The sequence below is a fragment of the Rhinichthys klamathensis genome, unplaced genomic scaffold, assembly GCF_029890125.1.
Source record: "Rhinichthys klamathensis goyatoka isolate OS25496 unplaced genomic scaffold, OSU_Roscu_1.1 h1tg000040l_1, whole genome shotgun sequence".
Classification (NCBI taxonomy): Eukaryota; Metazoa; Chordata; class Actinopteri; order Cypriniformes; family Leuciscidae; genus Rhinichthys; species Rhinichthys klamathensis.
The window spans coordinates 10456271-10479350 of record NW_026606587.1 but is presented as its reverse complement, the minus strand read 5'-3'; the positions used below and the strand labels follow the sequence as shown (position 1 = coordinate 10479350).

General features: G+C 37.3%; 1 protein-coding gene across 2 annotated transcripts in view; it reads left to right on the top strand.

The window, feature by feature from the left end:
* Nucleotides 1–23080, top strand: part of prickle3 (prickle homolog 3) — a 41880-nt gene continuing 18800 nt past the window's right edge. The window contains exons 1-2 of one of the 2 annotated variants that reach the window (XM_056246829.1): nt 1–229; nt 9007–9089. In XM_056246829.1, the coding sequence (XP_056102804.1) occupies nt 188–229; nt 9007–9089 (125 nt within the window). In that variant the 5' untranslated portion in view covers nt 1–187. Of the gene's footprint in view, nt 230–9006; nt 9090–20719; nt 20895–23080 lie in introns of those variants that run through there. The other variant, XM_056246831.1, reaches the window with a different exon arrangement.

Sequence of the window (23080 nt, the reverse complement as noted above, 5' to 3'; positions counted from 1 at the left end):
TGTCCTGTAGGTGTAGCCCGTCTGGTTACACGCTCTTACGGGCAACTTCTGGAGGAGTTGTTACCAGCACAGAGATCTACAGGCCAAAAACCAGACCCTCGAGACGAGCGAGAAGAAGTCACGTTAGGTTCAAGGAAACTTCAGCGGACACATGAGAGTGCTCGTGTGAATCGCCACAGCCGCCGACATGTTCACGCGCGGATCAAAGAAGCGACGCTCCAATCGCTCGGTAAGTCGCTCTCATGTCGTGGCATCCCGCTTTTAACATGATCTAAAGGGATTTGATCCTTTTCTACAGTCTGTCCTCATGTATTTGAATGAACGCAGCATGGTTTGGTGTTTTAAAGGTCATTTTAAACCTATCGTGCTGCTTTGATGGTCGAAAGTTACTTTTGTGTCACGCACTTCTTTTACCTGAGGAGACTGTTTTCATCGGGCACGGAGTAGCCTATAGGCTTCATATTAAAACTTGCACTCCTATATTTACGTTTAATTGTATCCGCTGCAAGTTTTGCATGTAGCCTATAGTTATCAGTCATTATTTTACCCTTAACCATTAATGTGACATTTTTTGTGATCATGTTAACTATTGCATTGTGGAGGCGTGGCTTGTTTGTGTTACGTCACCGTTACCTGTGCAGGTGACGACATCGTTTGAGGATACCGTTTCATAATAATAAATGTTTTAGTATGTCAATTTATTACACTGAATTTACCCAAATAATGTGTTTAGTTTATGTCTAAAATAACAAATAAGGTCCAATCCAAACTTATTCTTGAAATGTTATTTAAATAGTCTACAAGAATAGAACAAATTATAGCACGGATTCATTTTACAGTCTTGAATTTTTATGTGTCATATTCTACAGTTAAGAATATTACAAAAACGTTAGCCCTGAGATTCATACCTAGTAGATCTGCATCAGTTAGCAAGCATGCTAACGGAATGCTTCATGTTACTTTTGTAATGTGTTGTTTTCCTTTCTGAAGGTAGTGGTTAGCATTGAGGAAACATTCCTTAAATGTCTGGAAAGGGAAGACAAAAAGTAAACACAACCTAAAAACATCAGGACATGCTTAGGGCAATATTCATTGAAGATGCTAATTGGATTAGAATATTGAATAGATTAGAACAGGAAACTCTTTGTTTCCTGAAGCTGCTCTCTGTAATGTTTTGATTCAGATCTGTACCAGATGGTCTTAATGGTGAACTAAATCTTGTAGTTATGTATCTTAAAATGAAATTTTGTCCTTTTAAATTTGACCAGGATTCACGAGCAAGTTTCTTTGACATTCAGCCATTGTTTTCTTTTCTCAAACACCCCCTTGTAAGTGCCATGCTAGTTCTTATTCCGAATGTCCTACTCGGGACAGACCACTGATCTGAGCATGAGGAAACAATGATGGTGGGCCTCTAAAAAAAGTGGCTTTTAAAAGCTTTTGACCTCTTGTAACTGTTGTCATGGTCACAATCGAGAGGAAATTTCCCCTGAGGGTGTGGACAGGAAGACACCCAGAGAGCTTCCTGTCTCACCGCAAGAGACGGGACATAAAACCGTCAGGTCATCGTATGTTTCTCCGCATAGTCTGTACACGTCATAGTTTGTTTTGATTTATGCTTTTTCACGTTATCTTTTCTCTGCAAATGTCTACCCAGTAATCTGCACAATAACCTCTGAGAGATAACTCTGCTAAACTGACTAAGTCATTGTTTTGTCTTTATGAAAGTATTTTTTTTGTACGTTCGTTGCCCTCCTTGCATGCTTTACTGTTTTTTCATTTGTTACATTCTGTCCTTCCTTTACTTGCATTTTTATCCTTTACTTTGCATTTCACACAGAACGCATTTTTCCGCCGCTCTACTTTCCCATTGTTTTTTAATGTAAACATTCACTTTTGCAGCATCTTGCGCATTACACGGCATTCTAAAAAAGCAAATTTTAAAGTTAAAATAAGTTTATTTTTGGTAGCCCAAGTGTTACTAGCACTTTCAATACTTGCATTACTTTCATTACTTTTAGTTGCTTTTAGCACTTTTATGATTACCTTCCTTATATTACTTTTTTGTTACTTTCCTTATTTTACATACTTGCATTACTTGTGCTACTTTTAGCACTTTTATTACTTGCATTACTTATACTTTCATTCATTACTTTCCTTACTTAACACACTTGTGCTACTTTTATCACTTTTGCTTATTACATTACTTTGGTTACATTACTACTGTTACTTTACTTACTTTCTTTTCTAATTCTGCATGTCTTTTGTTACTTTTTGTACTTGCATTACTTTTGTAACTTACCTTACCTGTGTTACTTTTTGTACTTGAACTTCCAAATTTGTGTTTTGTCCTTTGTTTGTGTTTGTCTGAGTACTGGTTCTTGCAAGGGTAGGGAATTGCAAATCGATTTCTATTCTGGAATCGAATACTTGAGGTCAGGAATTGGATACTTGTTATACAATTTAAATTTCGATTCCTTTTGTGAGCATTTCAATGTGATTTTAAACCATTCAAGCACAAGACTACTCTTTTTAATTACTGAGTGTTTACTTGTGTTTCATAATGCTAGTTGTTTTTCTATGGTATTTTTAAACCACAGGCAAACGTTCCTTCCTTGTTCTTTAGCCTGTTGATTTTTGTTCATGATATTCAGTTACAATTAAATGTTTTGGAATAAGACTAAATGTGAACGAAATCTAAGGTTTTAGTTTCTTTACCTTATTGGAATCGGAATCGTTAAAATTCAAACGATACCCAACCCTAGTTCTTGCTTTAGGCATAATAGGACAAATTACCTTCTTTAATAACCATAGTTTTGTTTTTTCCCTTGTGTTACTTTTAGTAGGCCTACGTTTGTTACTTTCCTTATTTGCATTACTTTGGGAATTTTGGTTATTTTCAGTTCTTGAGTTACTTTAGGCCTTTTCACACATTAAATGGTTAACCCTGGCTCATTCTAAACAGCAGGTAAACTGAATTATCTTGCTTTGTTTCACACTGCTCATAAAATACCCGGGGTTAACAATTAATCCTGGGTATTCATAAGCTGACTTTTCACATTGTACATTCCTAAACCCCAGGTTAACGTTCTTATTTGCATATTTGCCGGGTCAGATTGGATGAACGCAGCAGGCGACCTGTTTACATTACTCTAGCATTGCGGATCCTCTTATTGCCGACTATACTATTGAGTTTATACTGATTGGATGCTTACTTTGGACTATAAAGGTAAGAATTAATAAAAACAGTCTCTTTTTTATCAAATTGACGCGTTTTCTGTCAGTATTTGATATTTTTCCTCTCAAATGCTGAATTTACTGTTTATATAAAATGCACAATGTTTCCGTGACTGTAGGCTTTTGGTTAGTCGAGGTTTTTTTTATGGTTGTTTGTAGTGTTTGTTGTTTTTATTTTGGGGAATGTATTTAAATTCTTTAAGTTCTTGTATTACATTTTACTGTGAAGCACGTTGTGATGTCTATCTGTGAAAAGTGCTATATAAATTAGGGGTGTCAAATGATTAATCGTGATTAATCACATCCAAAATAAAAGTTTTTTTTACATAATATATGTGGGTGCACTGTGTATAATTATTTTATAAATACACACACATGCTTGTATATATTTAAGAAATATTTTCATGTATATACGGTATATAGATTTATATATAATTTATATTATATATAAATATAAATATTTTATATATAAATAATATTTTTTTTCTTAAATATACATGCATGTGTGTGTATTTATATATATATACAAAATAATTATACACAGTGCACCCACATATATTATGTAAAAAAACTTTTATTTTGGATGTGATTAATCATTTGACAGCCCTAATATAAATACATTTTACTTACTTACAAAGCACGCAAATATGTTGGCGATTGGTTATCTCTTAGTAAGCATCTAGCTTTAACGTTATAACACCGCATAATTTCACACTGTAGCCTACAAGTTTGGCACAGCATTGCAGGGTTAAAGCCTAATTTATACTTCTGCATCAAACTCACGCCGTTGCTACGTCGTAGGCTGTGTGTAGCACGTGTAGCCTACGACGTACCCCTCTCCAAAAATGTAACAAAACGTTTTTCTACGCGGACCGCAAGCGCTGTGATTGGTCTGCTAACCCCTCCCTCGGGTTTCACATGCCCCCTCATGCCCCCTAATTGGCTTTATGCCACAGCTTCACTACTTCCTGAACTTCAGCCAGCCCTTTGTTTCCTGTCTGTCATTATTGGACAAACTGATTAATTCAGGTGTGCCTGGCCTCAGTAACAATAATCAGGCACACCTGGATTAATCAGTTTGTCCAATAATGACAGACAGGAAACAAAGGGCTGGCTGAAGTTCAGGAAGTAGTGAAGCTGTGCATAAAGCCTATTGCACAATGCACATCAACGCAGGCAACTACACTATAGCCTACCGTTAAACTTCAAATAATAGCCGAGTCCCAAATAGACGCCTGTCTCTTTTACACGCCTGGTGTGGCTGCAGGTTTGGGTAAATAAAGGCCGGGTCTGTTTTTTAGTTTCGGGTTCTATTTAATCTTCTAAAACCGTCAGATCTTCCGCTTTTTGGCGGCCCCCAACGCAAATGTTTGTCCTGCAAAAGCCTTTTTTTAATGCTGCGCTTGACAGGGCGCGAGCAGATAGAGCGCTCCGGCCGCGCGCGCGCACTCTCAAGCCTTGTTTATACTCGACGCGTCCGCAAGAGCGCGAAGGTGCGCGCGGCAAAAATGACGTAATTGCGGTGTGGGCGGTCGTGCGCGTTGGGTGCGCAAGACCCCATTTCGCCTGGCGGTGTGCACGGCACTTTTTGTAACATCGCGCGCGGCGCCGCATCCGAAGATGAACGACTTCGAGCCGAATCTGGCCGAACTGGTGCGTCTGTATCAGCATGTTTATGATCCTTCTATACACAGAGACATTTGCATTGATGGGCGACCATAAAAGCCTCTCATTTTTTGAATAGGAACACATTTACATTAAGCACCCAGTTTGCACTCTAAAGTAACTGCTTATATTTACAAAATAAGCCTACAATAGCAGAAGTAAGCCCTGCTGATGAAATTAAGTTTTAAACACTCTTCAATAAGGCTTCAGTTGTTTACTAGTTTACATGCAGTGAACGTACAATAAACCTACTGCATTTATTACTCTTTTTATATGAATCAGAAATTAATAAACTACTAATAAATGGCAAACTACTTCTTCACTGCTGATTCCTGGTGGTTTAGAGGAGAATTACTCCGAGTCGTCCCCTGTCGTTTCACAGAATAGCACAACGGCGAGCGCGTCAAGTATAAACGCCTCGTCCATATGGAGAGGTCCGCGCGCAGTCAGCGGAGACTCGCGCTCGTGCGGACGCGTCGAGTATAAACAAGGCTTCACGTCTTCAAACAACACGAACGCTATCGCGCTCTCCCTCGCGCTGTCGCATATTAATCAACATCAGTTGACGCGATAGTAAAAGGTCGGAAGTTTCACGTGGAGTACTTGGGGGATTTTTAGAGATTAGAGACTATAGGCCTACACTCAATGAACAACATCTCAACACTAAATTATAAAGGCCTGTCTCATATAGACGCCTGTCTCAAATACAAGCTGGTGCAGTTCGACGATTTGGGAAAATAAAAGCCCGGGCTACTATTTGAAGTTTTACGGTAGCAGTAAATGAAAACCTTCGCGTAGCCTACAGTGTAGAGGATACAGCGTTGGTCTGACGCAGAAGTATAAATCAGCCTTAAAGGTGCTCTAAGCGATGTCACGCGTTTTTTAGGGCAAAATTTTTTTTGTCACATACAGCAAACATCTCCTCACTAACCGCTGGCTGCCTGTCCCCTGAACACACTGTAAAGAAACGCGATCTCTGTAGACAGCCCAGGCTCCACAAACAGCAACAAAAGCAAACTGCAGCGACCCGCTCCCTGAAACATAATAAACTATTCCAGCCAATGACCGACAAGAAGGGTTTGGGGGTGTGGTTTGGGGGGTTAGTGTGCGGATGAGGAGGAGGGAGGGTCTAGCTAGCCTCCGTTTTGTTTGACAATAGTTCGAACGTCAACAAGAAGTGACGTCACCCAGGATCGCTTAGAGAACCTTTAACACTGCTCCGGAAGAGGGGGTTTCAATGGTTTCCTGTGTGAAAAGCAGTAACCCCTCTTCTAAATTACAAGTGTGAAACGTTCCTTTACCCAGGGTTAAAAGCGGTGTTTAGAACGACGATAAACAAGGCTTAAGCGCAGTGTGAAAAGCCCTTTTGGGTATTTCCCAAAAGTCTGTGTAACACCGACTGACTTTTGCTTTAGATTAAGTATATTGGTCTGGGATAAATGTCCCTGATATATCTATTTAATAATATCAGTTTTATAAATACAAAAATTAATGTAATTCAAACCCACATTTATGCATTGATTGTTGTCTTATATACTGTAACTGCAATACAATGCAGCCTTTAATTCTTTCAGTTCATAACAGTACATTAAAATCAAATTCTTGAACACTACCAGCTTTGGACCTGAATGGCAGGTTTTTCTTTTTATAACCCTACTAGTTTGATGCCAGATCTTATTTTGTGAACGTGGCAATTTTGTTTTTCTCAGAACTCTTGGACTATCTACAGTTTTGTCTGTACAAGGCGACACATAATAAACGCTTGTGAGATTTTTTTTTTTTCTCATACCTCCCCCTTCCTTCTCTCCTTCCTTCTCTCCTATTCCTTCTTTTAAACAGGCTAATGCAATTAACTATTCAGAGAAGAAAAAACACTCAAAGATCCTGTCCCCTCTCTTTCTCAGCAGTGAATAGCAATGCTCCGGTCTCGGTTCAGTGAAGTGTTAGAGTTCACTGATCTTACAGGCAGTGTTTGTTTTAGCACGCGTGTTTCCATAGATCTCTCGTTCCTGGCGACAAGAGGCCGCCGTCCGGCTGCAGTCCGGCTCTCCCTCACGCTCGCTCATCCTGACGGCGCTTTCATAGTACACAAAGCTTATTAGTGTTCCTCCTCTGCATTAATCTTCACTAAGATCTTCAAATTATGTTTAACAAAAGTGTATTCTTGCATTTCATTGTCACGACATATGCACTAACTTGTTTTGTCAAATTAAGTGCGTAACAGGTTTTCATTTCATGCTTATACTTTGTTCTCAACAAATTGTACCATGGTACAGTGAAGGTATACTACATACTATATTATACACAACTTGATACCTATTTCTGTCGTTGTGTAGCCTATCTGAAGAACAAAAAGCATCTAGCATGTTAAGACTCTGGGTTCGCCCTCAGTGTGTGTGAGAGAGCAAACCAGGTGTTTAAGTTTTATGGCTGTTGTCTTGCCGTATATAGGCACGTCAAAGATTTCAAACACCCTAATCGCGTCACTTGGAGGTTTTGAAGAACAAGTTCTCAGTTTTATTGCTTTATTTGTTCCCACAAACAAGCAGAAGACCTTGAGGCTAAACACAGCCTGAAGTGGAGTTGTACAGTAGATAAATCTACTTCTGCTGCATTTCACCGTCGGTACTGTGTGTTTTGTTGGAGAAATGAGTGTTGGATTTTAGGCCTGGATTAAAAACACACTGGGTCTATAGCAAACACAAGGGCCCCCTTCACAGTAGCCTATCTTGGTGCCACAACGCTTTCTACCACAGGAAAAAATAGTATTTAAAAACAAATCAAATCTCCAACATAAGAAGAGTGTCCACACCAATTATTCTACTGTAGATTTAGTCGACTAAAATCTTATATTTAGTCTACTAAAACTTAAAACAATTCTAATCTGATGACTAAAATATGCAGTTTACATGGCCGGAGCTATTCAATCTGGTTTCAGCTACGTTTACGGGACAGTTCACATGAATTCAAATGGGTCAAGTGACTGGCGCTGGTTATCACTTCAATAGAGAGGCAAAAGCACCAGTCCAGCTGTTCTCACTGCAACTGCTGGATGTGTGTGCGGTTTGATCAGATACCGCAGATTCATCACTTGGCTTTTGGTGTTTGTTTCTCATGCGCTCCAGTAAATACTAGAACTTAATATCCAGTTCTGGTGCTCCTGATGGCGAGTTAGGCTTCAACCCCGCCTAGCCCTCATGCTAATCCGGCCCTGTTGGACTCGCAGACCTAGAAAAACAAATAATCTTATTTGGGATATTATATGCGTCACCAGCACATGATATTTAAAAAAAAAAAATACTAGCAACTTGTCTGCAACACCAATAAAAATAACCAAGTACTAAAAATACTACTATAATACTAAAAAGTCGTTGTTAGATAAAAAAAAAAAAAGTATGAACCATGCAACACTTTTCAAATAAAATGACCATAATCACCAAGAAAGTTTAATTGTAGTTGCAATGTATTTTTTTAAAGGGATAGTTCACCCAAAAATGAAAATGTATTTTGAATTTCTTTATTTTAAGATATTTTTTTGTACATGGGGGTGTTATGATTGTTATGATACAATGGATGTCAATGGTCACCAAAAAAAATATTCTTCCCAACATCATCTCTTGTGTTTCACAGAATGTTTGAAACAACATAAATGAGTAAATGATGACAGAGTTTTGATTTTTTTGAGTGAACTCTCCCTTTGACGACATCCGAGTGAATTATTTACCTGGTTGTTTTTAGTATGTTTTAGGTCATAAAATACACGTCAAAGTCAGCTGGATGTATATAGTATGCCAGAGATTGTATTTATACAACACACATGCATGCACTCCCCACATTTTTTATTTTAACTTTATTTTAGCTTAATCTGATTCCGTAACATTCTCTGAAAGTACACATTTCCACAAGTTTTTGTTATGACATCATCAGCAGAGAGATTCACAAAATGCAACCTGCACTCATGGTGGGACATCATTGTTCGTTTCAGTGCCGGTCCTAGACTTCTTGGGATTGCGCTCTCATGCTAATTTGCCCTGTTTAAAAAATCTGGCCCTATAAATTATGAAGTAAATAATATTGAAAATGTGTGTAATTCTCTGTGTGCAGACCGAGGATGAGGATCCGGACAGGGGGCAGCCGTGTATGCGCTGTGGAGAACAGTGTCCTGGCTTCCGCATGCACGGATGGAGGTAAGACAGGAGCGCTAAAACTGCTCCATACTAGATGAGGAAAAATGTCCTTGTCCTTTCTTTTTATTCACATGAAAATTATGAGAGCCAGATTCAAATGAACACATTTGTTATGAGCACAAAAGCTCAATCATGTGTACTAACCGCTAGGCCACGGATCCCACCCTCGACTCACTTTTGAAGGACATTCGTCCCAGGCCTGACAATCTGCAGACGGAAACATAACATCCTCAGACATAACATCTCGGATTGTTGTTTTAGTTATGCGTTTGTTTTGAAATTAAGTTCCTAGAGGAAAAGGAAAGCATGGAAGACAGTGCTGATTAACTGCAGTCTGTCAGGGAAAGATTCGTGCGCGCGTTGTGTGTGAGACCTGGGATTCTTGTGTGTAACGCAAGACGTCTAATCATATTTCCAGAGCAGGTAATGAGAGCCGCACAGTGTTTACACTAACCACTCTTCACTGTACGCCATTAGACAAGCCAACATTATCCACACTTAAAAATATTCAGATAAGTCCCATAATGTGGAGTCCCATTGACCAGTAAATACAATATTTCTGAAGTCATGGCCACAGGCACACTATATATATTCAGTATGTATATATTTCAGAGCTGTAGATTATGTTTCCATCAGATTAATTTTAGATGTCAGAAATAAGAATCCAAAGGGCGGTTTGTGACGTTAATACATGCCAGCTGTTGATCTTTTTTTCTGTGTTTTCTTAACAAAAAAACAATCACAAATAGACCATGTGACTGCTGTTTAGCTGTGTTTGATGTCTCTTTTTTCAGAAAGCAGATGAATTGACTGATTGATAGTTTGATTATGGCAATTACTTCTTGTTGTGCACCAATTTACCACTGTAAAAATCCCTAAAGAATTGCCCAAATAGCACTTTATCTTGTCATGGAGTCTAGAAAAGCTGTTTTATTCTCCTCTTATTGGTCACATGACCAACCGAATACCAGATGCTTTGTCTCAGTAACCCCCCCGGTTATAAGACAGTTTTGAATGCGGCATACAGCAAACTTCACACGTGAATATGGCATCAGAAAATGGCATCTGTTTTTGGAAGCTTTTGCTTTTGTGTGATGCTACATCCACACATCAGTATGCAGTCCAAGACTGTATCGGCCAGCACAACATAAAATATAACAAAACAGTACTTACACACCTTTAATATGTATCTGACTGAAAGCACAGTAGTCAACATTTGAAGTGGATCAAAAAAGTTTATCAAAGTTGTCCTAAGACAAAATTCATGTAGCCTATAACTTTGATGAAAGGTTTTGATCCACTTCAAATGTTGACTACTACAAACATTTGTCCTCACAGTCAGGTCAGATTTGGACCATGTTTTAAAACACACACACACACACACACACACACACACACACACACACACACACACACACACACACACACACACACACACACACACACACACACACACACACTCGTATACCTCAGAAACACTTACCTTCAACTGCCAGCGGGTGTGTGAAGAAGCCAGACAATGACCTGGAACGAATGCAAAAGGACATGAGGCATTCCAGTGTGTGTGTGTGTGTGTGTGTGTCACATAGCTGTATGTTGGGGGGAAATTGTCTTTAGAAGTTGGATAAAATCTTCAAAGTTAAATGATTAATGAATTAAGTAAATAATAACTCAAACTATTTAAAATTGGTTTTGGCAATTGAAATAAATCTGATGTATTAAAATAAACTTAAAAATGTTGCCTTGACAACTTACTGAAATGAATATCTTTAAGTTGAAGTAAATACTAAAACTAAAACTGAAATAAAAATTAAAGTATAAATATATTAAAATATATTTTAAAAATATATTAAAATAAAAGATAATTAAACTCATGAAAGCTTGATATAGCATGCAAAAATATTGACAGATCTAGTAACAGTCTTGGAGATTGTATCTTTCAGATGCACAAAATAGATTTTTGCAGGATTGCCTAATGAATAAATAATTTCTGATATAATTTGGTTGTGCATCAATGAACTACTAAAGTAATTTGGGGCTTGAAAATCAGATTTATTTTTTTGACCAAACTGCGAGGCATTGCCTTTAATATGGTAATGATCATTCTTTTTACTAAAGTCATACTGCAGTTTCATGTAACACACACACACACACACACACACACACACACTTAAAGATAATGAAGGGAGAACGAAAAAACTGTATCTCTCCTTGGTTTCAAACGGATTACATAAACTGGAAATATTTTTAAAAAAAATAAATTACTTCATTTAAAAGAAGAGAATTTCAGCTTCATAAAGAGAAATCTCTCGTATCTCTGTGACAAGTATTGACTGAGTTACAGTTCATTTTTCGGACGCGTTTCAGAATGGACCTCACTGACAGAGAGAAGGCAAAACGCGCATCATGTTTATTTTTGTTTATTTGACGAAAAGCACAACACTTTGTTTTTATTGTGAGTATCCACAAAAAAATAGACACTTAACAGGATCTAATGATGTACAACACTTATATGTAAGATCAAAATAAACTGAGTAATTTGATTCTCTTTTGCACTGATAAGGAAAAAACGGCCGACCCCAGAGGGTTAAAGGGGTCATATAATGGTACATGCACTTTTTCAAGTTGATTGTACTGAAATGTGTGTTGGCAGTGCCTGTACACAACCATCATAAAATGATAAAAATCTATCCAGTGTTTTTGTTTTAATCTCCTTATGTTTTCCCCTGCCTCAAATCAAGCCGTTCGACCATGTGACGTCACACGGTCGGAAGCCCCTCCCACGATTGTTGATTGACAGCAGCGTTTCAACACAGACCTGCCCTGAGCGAGCTGTCATCATAGTCCGTCATTATTGATACACTGGAGCAGAATGGCGTCTAAGCGATTGTGGTGTTCTGTTCTTGGGTGTAATAACGAACACAGCAGTCATTTTAATGTTCCTAAATCCGAACCGCTGAAGACACAGTGGCTGAGTTTGTTTTCGAAGGGAATATTCCCCACGAGCAACGTCAATGCTTTCATGTTTGTGCGATTCGCGAATCTTTTCTCAGCAGACTGCTTTATAAACGAGGGTCAGTATAAAGCTGGTTTTGCTAAGAAGCTGCTCCTGAAAAAAGAATCGGTAACTATTCGTGTTCCTGCTGCACCTCCAGAAGAAGTGAGTGTAAAATTGTATTAACCTTTATATTAATCTTTGCAAATCGCTTGAGAGCTCAGACACTCCCGCTGCCATTCTTTCTCCAAAATATACCCTCAACTGTTGTCAAGGCAACACTCCACGTGCGATGTGTCAAAATGCCCCACAGAACAGAGGGGCGGAGTGAGCGAAGCTCATTATCATTTAAAGGCATATGCACTGAAACGGCGTGCTGAAAACAGAGCTGTTTTTTACCAGGTAAAATTAGTGTTTTCTTACAATACTAACGAGAATTTTTAATTAAAGTATTTTACAAACAATTCATTTAGACCCTAAAGAATCAAATTAACTTGTATGAAAATGACATTATATGACCCCTTTAAAAAGAACAACATTCATTTGAAATAGATTTTTTTTGTTACAATGTAAAAGTCTTTACTGCTTTATCTATATTTTTTCTTTATTTTTACTTCAAATAATTACTGACCCATATATATATATATATATATATATATATATATATATATATATATATATATACACACACATTTTTTTGCTGTATTTATAATTGTAGTATTTTTTCATATAGGCATATATATATATATATATATATATATATATATAAAATCAAATAAATACATCAAATAAAATGGTATTTATAGAGAGCAGCGTACCACATGCAAAAGCCTCTTTTTAAGGGATGTATCAGGGTCCTTCTGCTGTAAATGAATGTGTGCGCGTGACTTCTGTTCTCACTTTAAATTAGTGGGACAGCACTAGCTTTTGGCATTGTTGGTCTATTTAACTCCCCAGTGTGTGTGTGTCTGTCTGCTCTGTGTAAATGAACAGAGCAGAAAGTCCCCATAAATCTTCTTACTGCACTCTTCACTCTCATGCCTGCGCTTCTGTCCAGAGTCATACATCAACATCATCCAAATCTAATCTGTTGCCCATTCTTCAAGTGAATCACTATTCATATGCTACAATCTAATCCAGAGCACAGAAACAATCACATCTAGATCTGCACTACATCATTTTAATCTGACAATGTGTTGCTTTAATCCAGTGTTTCCCAACCTTTTTTTTTTTTTGCCACAGCACAGTTTTGATATGTAAAAAATCCCACTGCACACCACTAACCACTAAAGTACGAAAATTGCACAAACATGCATTGCTACAAATGTCATATTAAAAGTATATATTACTCACATTTAATGTGAAACTTGAGCTTAAATCAAATATGAACACAATAAGGTCATACGGGTAGTTGATAAAACAAAAAATTTACAAATCGTCGCTGTCGGGTGGAGACCTCATGTTTTTTAAATAATTAAACAGTGTCATCAAAGTTGGTATTGTGGCTTTATAATTGGTCAGACATGCATGTGTCATTATAATAATAACATCTGATGAGAATCAAGCTTAAATGGAGTTATGAGGTTTTTGACCAGTGAATTACAGAAGTATATGTATATATAAAGTTTATTGCTATGTGTGCGGTTTTAAATCTCATGATATAAAAGATGAAGCGCTAGCCTATAAGCAAAGCGCTATATGCACAGGATATTTAAAACAGTATATTGGCTACAACTAGACTCTTCTCCTCTCTTCAAAATACAAAAAAAAACATTAGCTTTTATAGGCAGGGCCCTATTTTAACAATCTAAGCGCATGGTCTAAAACGCACAGCACAAGTGCACTCAGTGTCTGAATCCACTTTTGCTAATTTAACGACGGGACAAATGGTCAGCGCACCCGGCGCATGGTTTAAAGGGTTGTCCCTATTCTCTTAAAGCAGCACTAAGTAGGAAATCCGTTTTTGTCAAACAGCGACCCCTAGAGTTGCTGTGGAGTACTTGTACTGTCGTGAATAGCACTCACGCAGAGATGGCTCGCACTCACTCGCACTCACGGCCGGATCCCCTCCCCCTGTACACCGGTACCTGTTCAGTAGGATGGACGCTGTAACGAGTGGAAATAAGGTATGGCCCCTTTAAGAGCTGCGCGCGCCCTGTTTAACTGTCGGCAGTCTGTATTGTATGTGCGCCTCGAACACCACATGTATACGGCGCCGGGTTATTTCAGTTTGATGCTCATTTTATCAGAATTTTATCAGATCTGTTTTTTTTGCCGTAAAGCAATTCGTTACCTCGCGAGACCTGATATCACACGATACTTCCTAACACTGAGGCCGGCGGCCTGCCGGCCCAAAGTTGCAAGGGTGGTTTTGTGGCTCACAGGCACCAGGGGGGTGCGAGACGACCACCATTCAACACGAAATCAGTAATATAAACATTACAGTGACTCCAAAGCTGTTCGGTTAAGGTAAAAAAGTTACTTAGTTCACCTTTAATGAGTAATGGGTGTGTTTCGGGCGTAACGTGCAATAAACCAATCAGAGTCTCATCTCCCATTCCCTTTAAAGACAGTTCTGCTCGCGCCATGGCGGATTCGCTATTTACATGACGGTATTTGCGAGCGGAAAAACTGAACGCTTCTCTAGCGAGGAAACGGATCTGCGGGACAAAGTGTTCGGCGTTGTGGACCCGCCTATAGGCGCATATTACTAACCCGCTCTTTAAATAACAAAAGAAATATTGTGCCATTGACTTTAGACCAGGTTTCAGTCGGTCAATGGCGCAGTCTATTTCAGTTCCTCAAATAGCAAAAAACACTTGGGTGTATACACTGGGTGTATGATAGGGCCCGTAGTGTTTCTTGATTAAAGAAAAATCAGTACTTATTCAGACATCAGTGCTTTATTTACCTTTGCATTGCAAACAAGCAGAGATCTCTCTCCAAACTGCGTGCAGCACGAGGTTACGAGGTTTAGTCACAAGCTCTTTCCAATAATTTTCATTGGTTAAATATTTGTAAAACCCACATACAGGCGTAAAGGATGACCAATAGCATTGAATTTTAAAAACAAATAAATTTACGAAATATAGAGACGAGGTTTCGGCTTGACAGCGACGTAGCATTTATTATATTTTTTTTTACCTTTTGATCATTTTCCACGGCACACCTGACAACACTAGTGTGGTTGGGAAACACTGCTTTAATCTATGTAAAGAGCCTATTCAGATTGTGCTCAACAAGCGTTGCGTAAAAAATCAACGTTCGTTGCAGTGACGTTATTGTCCATTGCGGTAACATTTCATTTTCTCAGATTCTACCCATTCTGATTCAGTTCTTTTCTTCACAGACTCTTTCCCCCATGTCCACCCGTCTGGCCCCCTATTTTGTGTCCTAATTCCTCCTGTCCGACTAATAAGATTAGTCCTTTCAGGTCCTTCTGCTGCCAAGACTGCAGGAATGGAGCCATCAGACTCTCACACTTACCCTCCTCTCTGCGTTTCCCTCTTCTGTCTCAGTGCTTCTTAATTTAATCATTGTCTTGCTCTCTTTTACTCATTCTCATTCCCTTTCATTATGTCACACTCTTTTCATCTTTCTTTAGGTTCGAATCAGATCATGTGTTGGGGAGTAACTTAAAGTAGCAATGCTACTTACTGTATTAGCAACATTTATCAGTGTGTTTCCAGTTGAGCTTTATTCAAATTTGAATTCCAAAGTGTTTTTATTTATATACACACTACCGTTTAAAAGTTTGGGGGCGGTAAGGTTTGTTAATTTAGTCTCTTATGCTCACTGAATTTATTTGATGAAAAATACAGTCAAAACAGGAATATTGTGAAATGTTATTACAATTTCAAATAACAGTTTTTTTTTTTAATATATGTGACCCTGCCTGGATCACAAAACCAGTCATAAGTCGCACGGGTATATTTGTGGCAATGGCCAACAAATACATTGTATGGGTCAAAATTATCGATTTTTCTTTTATGCCAAAAATCATTAGGATATTAAGTAAAGATCATGTTCCATGAAGATATTTTGTAAATATATAAAACATTTATTTTTGTGAATGCACCACAATCGCGAACATGACAATTTTAAAGGCGATTTTCTCAATGTTTAGATTTTTTTTGCACCCTCAGATTTAAGATTTTCAAATAGTTGTATCTCGCCCAAATATTGTCCTATAGCCTAACAAACCATACGTCAACGGAAAGCTTTCATGTGATGTATAAATCTCAATTTCAAAAAATTGACCCATGTGACTGGTTTTGTGGTCCATGGTCACATATTTTAAATATAATTTATTTCTGTGATGGCGAAGCTGAATTTTCAGCATCATTACTCCAGTCGCAGTGTCACATGATCCTTCAGAAATCAGTCTAATATGATGATCTGCTGCTCAAAATGCATTTCTTATTATTATGAATGATAGCTTTAAAAAAAGTTTGTGCTGAATATTTTTTGTGGAAACCATGATAAATTTTTTCAGTATTCTTTAATGAATAGGAAGTATAAAAGAACAGCATTACTTAACAGATAGAGAAATATGTTGAAATAAACTGCTGCTGTTCATTATGTTTTTGATCTAGTTATAAAAAAAATGTATATATATTTTGTAATTTGTTAAAGGTATGTATTTTGTTATGCGTTTTTGTGATGGTCACCTGAATGGAAACAGACAGTTGAATAATTTAAATAACTAATTTTATTAGGCCACTAACTAGCACTCTAAAGGGTGGCTTGACTGTAGTTGAACTACTAAATGATCAATAGCTTGTAACTCAGCAAAGTAGAGTTTCAAAGTAGCTCCTCAACACAGGTATTCATATATAAAATCTGATGTTTTCTTTAAAAAACATTCATTATATCTAACCAGGTTTCATATATAATTTTCTCCTTGTCGTAAATGCGAACGCCGCTGAGACCGGAAGAGTACGAGCGGAAATAAACATGCACACACTCGCATTGCCGAAGCTCACAGGCGCCATCTTGTGCACCTAGCCCATAACTCGCTGAGATCACTCAAATGCGTGGCAGACTTTTCTTATTCATTTTATGTTTTAAAAATATTTTAGTTAAATGTAATGTTACATTTTACATTGTTTATGATTGTCACATGTCAGCTACCTAAAGGTGCGGTCACATTTATGGTTGTTTGGAAAATTTTCACAAGTGAAATCTAGAAATTTCAATAGTAGCCTAATCTGGAATTTCACGTGAGGGCAAACGATTTCCTCATTCGTGGAAATGGTTCTGCAGTCGTGGCCTAATGGTTAGAGAGTCAGACTGGTAACCCAAGGTTGCGGGTTCGATTCTCATTACTGGCAGGGAATGACTGAGCAAGGCACTGGGCCTTCAATCGCTCCCTGGGTGCCATAGCAAAAATGGCTGCCCACTGCTCCGGGTGTGTGTTCACTGCTCACTACTCCTTATGTGTGCTCTATCTTGGATGGGTTAAATGCAGAGGACAGAGGGCCTTCACATGTCACACTCACTCATTCTAATTTCACAATTGGTTCAAGTTGGTCACTGGTACTCTGTTATCTGCTAAGGGTTAGCGCTGTCAAAATAAAAGTCCCATTCCCACACACATCAGCCAAACATAAACATTTATCAGCTGATACTAATTATCAAAAAATACCAAATATCCGCCAAAGTTGATAATATATCTGTCTTATTCTAATACAAATAATATATTTCTGTATATTATGTAGGCTATATAATATGTATTAAATGTATTATATTCGGTTTTGGCAGAGGGCGGCAACCTATGTCACGCGTGCCAACAGGTGTATGTAATAATAATAATTATTATTATGTATTTCATTCAGTGTTTTAATAAAGTATAAATTGTTTTATTAAGTTAAGAGTTATAAATGGCCTGCTATTAAAGTTTGAGAATTAAACCATGCAAGTCAGCTTGAACATTAATGCTATACATTAATGTGATATTCAACCAAGAATATAGAGGCATATTAAACATTCCACACACATAAAAATGATAAAAATGATAGCGGATAGCTGTCCAATTGTGGAAAAAAAAACCAAGGGGTAAATGCCCTCCGAAAGAGATGGAATTTTTTCCCATTCCAGATGAAACTGGTTGTTGAAGCCACATATGTAAATTTAACCCTTCCCAAAATGGTAAAATATAAAGATGCGTGTAATAACGGCTCCCGCTAGCCAGATATGACAGCGTTAGAAAATCCAGCATTAGAATTAGATTTAGCAGATTAGATTCATATTGGTTTTGTGGAGACATACTTATGTTGCCAAGTGTAAAGGGAACAGTTTTAACAAAAAGGATAGATCCGATCAGTAAATACGCATGAATGACCAGGTGTAAACAGGCCCATTGGAAATTCAATTCAATTTCAACTCAACAAAAATGTATTTTGGCGCTCATAGACAATTTTCCATAGTAAAGAAAAAATATACATAATAACCGAAAGAGGTGTAGGCTGAAGCCTTTGCTTATTATGCCTACCCTTTATACATATTTATCTAATGAGCATCACTCTTCTCACTGGATTTGATTCATACAAGATAAACAAACAGTTACATAAGACATTTTCCAAAATGTACATACATGATTACAAAGGTACACATTTCAGATATTGTTACAGTAGTTTAAATATTACATACAAAAATTATTCAAATTGAGTTTATAATTATTTATCACGTTTGTTTTTAAACATTTTCTTGAATTTACAGAGTGAAATACACACTTTTAATTCCTTATCACAATTATTACATAGCCTTTGACAGATATACATCTATTTTTTGTATTAGTTCTTGCCCTTATTTTTTTAAACATATAAAAGTGTAATTTAAACCTGAAAACAAACAAACTAAAGGAAAAATGTCACTTCATGTCAAAAAGGTTGCCGACCCCTCCAGTATGGGACCATCAAAAAATGAAATGTAGGTGCCACAATCTGTGATTCATCAGCAACTGTGGATGGAGGAAGAAACGTTCATTTCCCACCCTGAATTTATTAGCATGAACTGAAAAAACCTTAAAATCATAATTGCATTATTTACTGGGCCAAAATTAATTTTGAAACACACCAAAAGTCCATATTTTTGTGACTTGGGTCTGATTTAGCTAGAAGGTTTTTGGATTTTGCATGCCAGGATGATGAAAAGCCTGTGAATGATAGATTGGTCCCAGAATCTGTGCCAGCTGAGCACAAGCACCGGAGAGAACGTCCATCTTGTCATGCGTGTCTGCTGTAGTACAAGCTGTGCAAGTACAGTGTCTGCTGTAGTACAAGCTGACAACTGTCCAAGGCAGTTGTCCTGGAGGTTGTCAAGCTCTTGTGAGAATTTGATTGAGTTACCAGTGAGCTCCTGGCCATGATAAGAGAGTCTGGCAGGATAATAGTAGTTGAATTACCAGTGAAGAGCCAGGCAGTTATTACTCAACCGCTTATTGCTGCCACCATGAAACCCGCACCAGAAAGTGTCCATCTGTTCTTTAAACCGGATCCTTTGATTACTCACTTTTACGTTTGCAACTCTTCAGCACAGCACTATGGAAGCTTGTTTCCGCCACGGGGTAAAACAATTTAAAAGATAACTGCGACTTTTTATCTCACAATTCTGACTTTTTTCTCGCAATTGCGAATTTATATCTCACAATTCGGAGGGAAAAAAGTCTGAATTGTGAGATAAAAAGAGCTAGAATATTTATGGAAGATTGTTTAAATAATCATTAGGGATGCACAATATATCGGCCACCATATCGGTATCGGCCGATATATGTTCATTTTTAATGTCATCGCTATCGATAAGAAATATCGGTCATATATTTGGTCAATATATTAAAGCCGATAAATAATGGATTGTTTCCTTCAGCTGAGACACTTCATCCATGATGGTGTCGAATTGCTTGAAATATGATTGAAATCCCTTCAAAAAAGTCTGTCATATAGGTTACATAAAATTATAATGTGAACATTATAATTGTGTGCTTGGGACATGGATTTTAATGGTGAGACTTTGTTTTTGTAATCAGGCTCTTAAAATGATATAAAACTTTGGATTTAGATGTATCAGCCAATATATCGGTTATCGACTTTCAAAAATAAAGAATTATCGTTTATCAGTATCGGCCTAAATTTTCATACTGGTTCATCCCTAATAAAAAAAATTACTGTAATTTTAGGGTTTATAGCATTGTGTTGTCATGGCAATAGAGGTGTAAAATTAGATGTTACTTTACACAGAAAAGGTTAAGTGAATTTTTCACTTGAAAACGATATAGTTTGAAGTTTATGCATAAAGTTTACATCTAGTGGCTCTACTTGAGTATTTTACTGTTTACGAATAAGCCTTTGCTATAAACCTTTTTTTTTTAAGAAAAGGAGGGACAAGTGGAAATTAGTTTGTGTGGTAAATGATGTCCAGTGAGCTTAACTTGTATTAAACCCAGAATATTCTTTTAAGATGAAAGCGTCAAACGAGACGCAGCTTCACACTGTACGTCCTTCCTATCACATGAGCTGTTATAGAGAACATGTTTGAAAAGGGAAATCTGAAACATGTTGGTGAGGGAGGAGACCGAGGGGAGGGCTTGTGAAGGGAGAATCTATTGTTTGGGATCAGTGTTGGCTTTAGCGGCCTGAGGGGGAAGAGTCGAGCAATAGAGACCACTGTTATTTGACTCGGCTCCAGCGGGATGACGTTTTGTTCACTACCAGGTCATTGAAGAATGGCTAACTTGCTTTAACCACCTTAGGTCTGAACAATTCAACATATTACAACTCTTAAAAGGGGATTTTGCAGTGTCAGGATTACAGGTAATATACTCAGTACTGATCACTTAGTGTTCAGTTACCTATGATCTTGGGAAGTGTTTCAATTTAGTTTTGTGTTTGAACTAGCCTGACAGGAAGTTTGTACAGAATGTCAATCATAATGGCAATAGCAGTGATGATGATGATAATTATAATGTGTATCGGCGTTAGTTTGGCAAAAGTGTGTTTATGGGCTTGTAGGAACTTACTTTGGAGTGTTTATTCAGTTTTAAAGAATGTCTCAAATTTTGCAAATATGCGTCCTCAGATTTTGCAGATAAGGAGCTTTTTAATACAGCTTATACGGACAGAAATATTTAGCTTTTTTAATAAGTTAAGAGACTATTGTACTGTGGTGAAAATAAGTGTCTGAAAGTGGGAGACATTATCATTCACATTAAAATGTTCTAATTTCAATATCTTTCTTTGACAGTTAAGTTGCATGATTATTGTACTTTGGGGGGAAGTGTCTAAAAGTGGCAGATCATCATGATTCCATCAAACTAATGAGGTAAAAGATAAAAATATCAGCGTTTAATTATAGTTAGAAAGATGCCAGCGTTTTTCTGTACATGATTTGTAATCTTAATAAACAGCATTATTAGTTTGCAGAATTGGTTCTGGTACAATACAATTGTTTTATTCCTTAACCTTGATTCCTTAATATCCTTGTATAATAGTCTTAAATCTAATTCTAAAAAGTTGTATGGTTAGGGACGGGTTTTAGGATTTTTTATTGATAACTGCTGTTGTACCCTATATTCAAATTGTTTAATGCACACAGTAAAATAATAATGTTTTTAAAAAATCTAATTAATTATGGTATGTTTTCACAGTTTGTCGCTAAATTAACACAGAGAATAATTTTTTGTAATTATTTAAATGCCACAATATAAGAAAACATTTTAAAGTCTGTAAAAGAAAAAAATTAGCAATGACTAACAATAGTGTGAATCAGTTTTTTTTAAATAATTCATTTAAAAAGTTTGAAATAACTCATTTGCTTATATAAATAGCAATTTTGCTAACTTATTTGTCGCTGAGACACAGAAAGGACACGAAAGCTTACTTCCTACTGGAACGATTAACTTGCCAAATAAAAACATGATTAAAATCATCACTATATGTTGGATAATTCAGTATTGAATTTATTGCAAGTATTCAAATATTGATCTGTGCCAATGCGCTAATAAAGACATCGTTCAGCCATTAGAGCATTGGAAAAGTTGGACTTCATTCCTAATAGTGTTGAGCATACCCATCGTCTTTGATTCATCATAGACGGTATGGCACAATATTACAAATGTTTTCTGTGTAAATATGTGTGCATATATAGGATAAATGACCGGATTGGCAGATGTGTGTGACATCAGTGTCTTCAGGACACATCTGGCAACAGATTGCATGTTGATCTTGGGTCAGGATGGCTTTTGCCAGCAGAGCTTAACCAGCATGGTGAACCAGTTGACCAGTGCTTATGCCTGAGCCGTGTAGTTTCCACACTGTTTTTGAAGTGTGCTAATCTTTGTTTGTCCCTTCTGGGAACAATAGGACAAAATATGCCATTTATGTAAGCTTTCCTGTTAGCTCTCATTCAGAGATTGTGTGGAGCTGTATGAATATTAATTATTATTTAATATTTATATATTATTATTATTATTCAAGATTTGTGTGATGTACTCTGAAGACTGTAGTAACGATGCTGAAAATTCAGCTTCAGATTTTAAAATATTGTAAAATATAAAACCGATATTTTAAATTGGAATACGATTTCACCATATTATTGTTTTAACTGAATTTTTTATCAAATAAATGCAGTCTTGGAGAGCAGAAGAGACTTTATACACAAGCAAGTTGGGCTGGGGACTTCCATGTGTGGCAGCTTATCAGGAGAAGAAGGGATTGGTAGAATGGAGTGGTGGATAGGTGGAGGAAGAGAGTAAAATCAGTGAAAAGCAGCTTTTGTCTTCCATCTGTGCTTGTGCGCGTCCATACCGCCCCTGCCACCAAAACCCATCTGAGGTGTTATACAATATACGCACTGATATAGTGACATTGTTTTAGTATGCACTCATCTGCGTTCGTTGCTGTCCATTAAAATGAACTGATGTCTGACTTTAAGAGAACAGTAGCGCTTATCCCATAACTGTACTGAGAAGGATTAAACCCCCACCCCTTCCACACACACA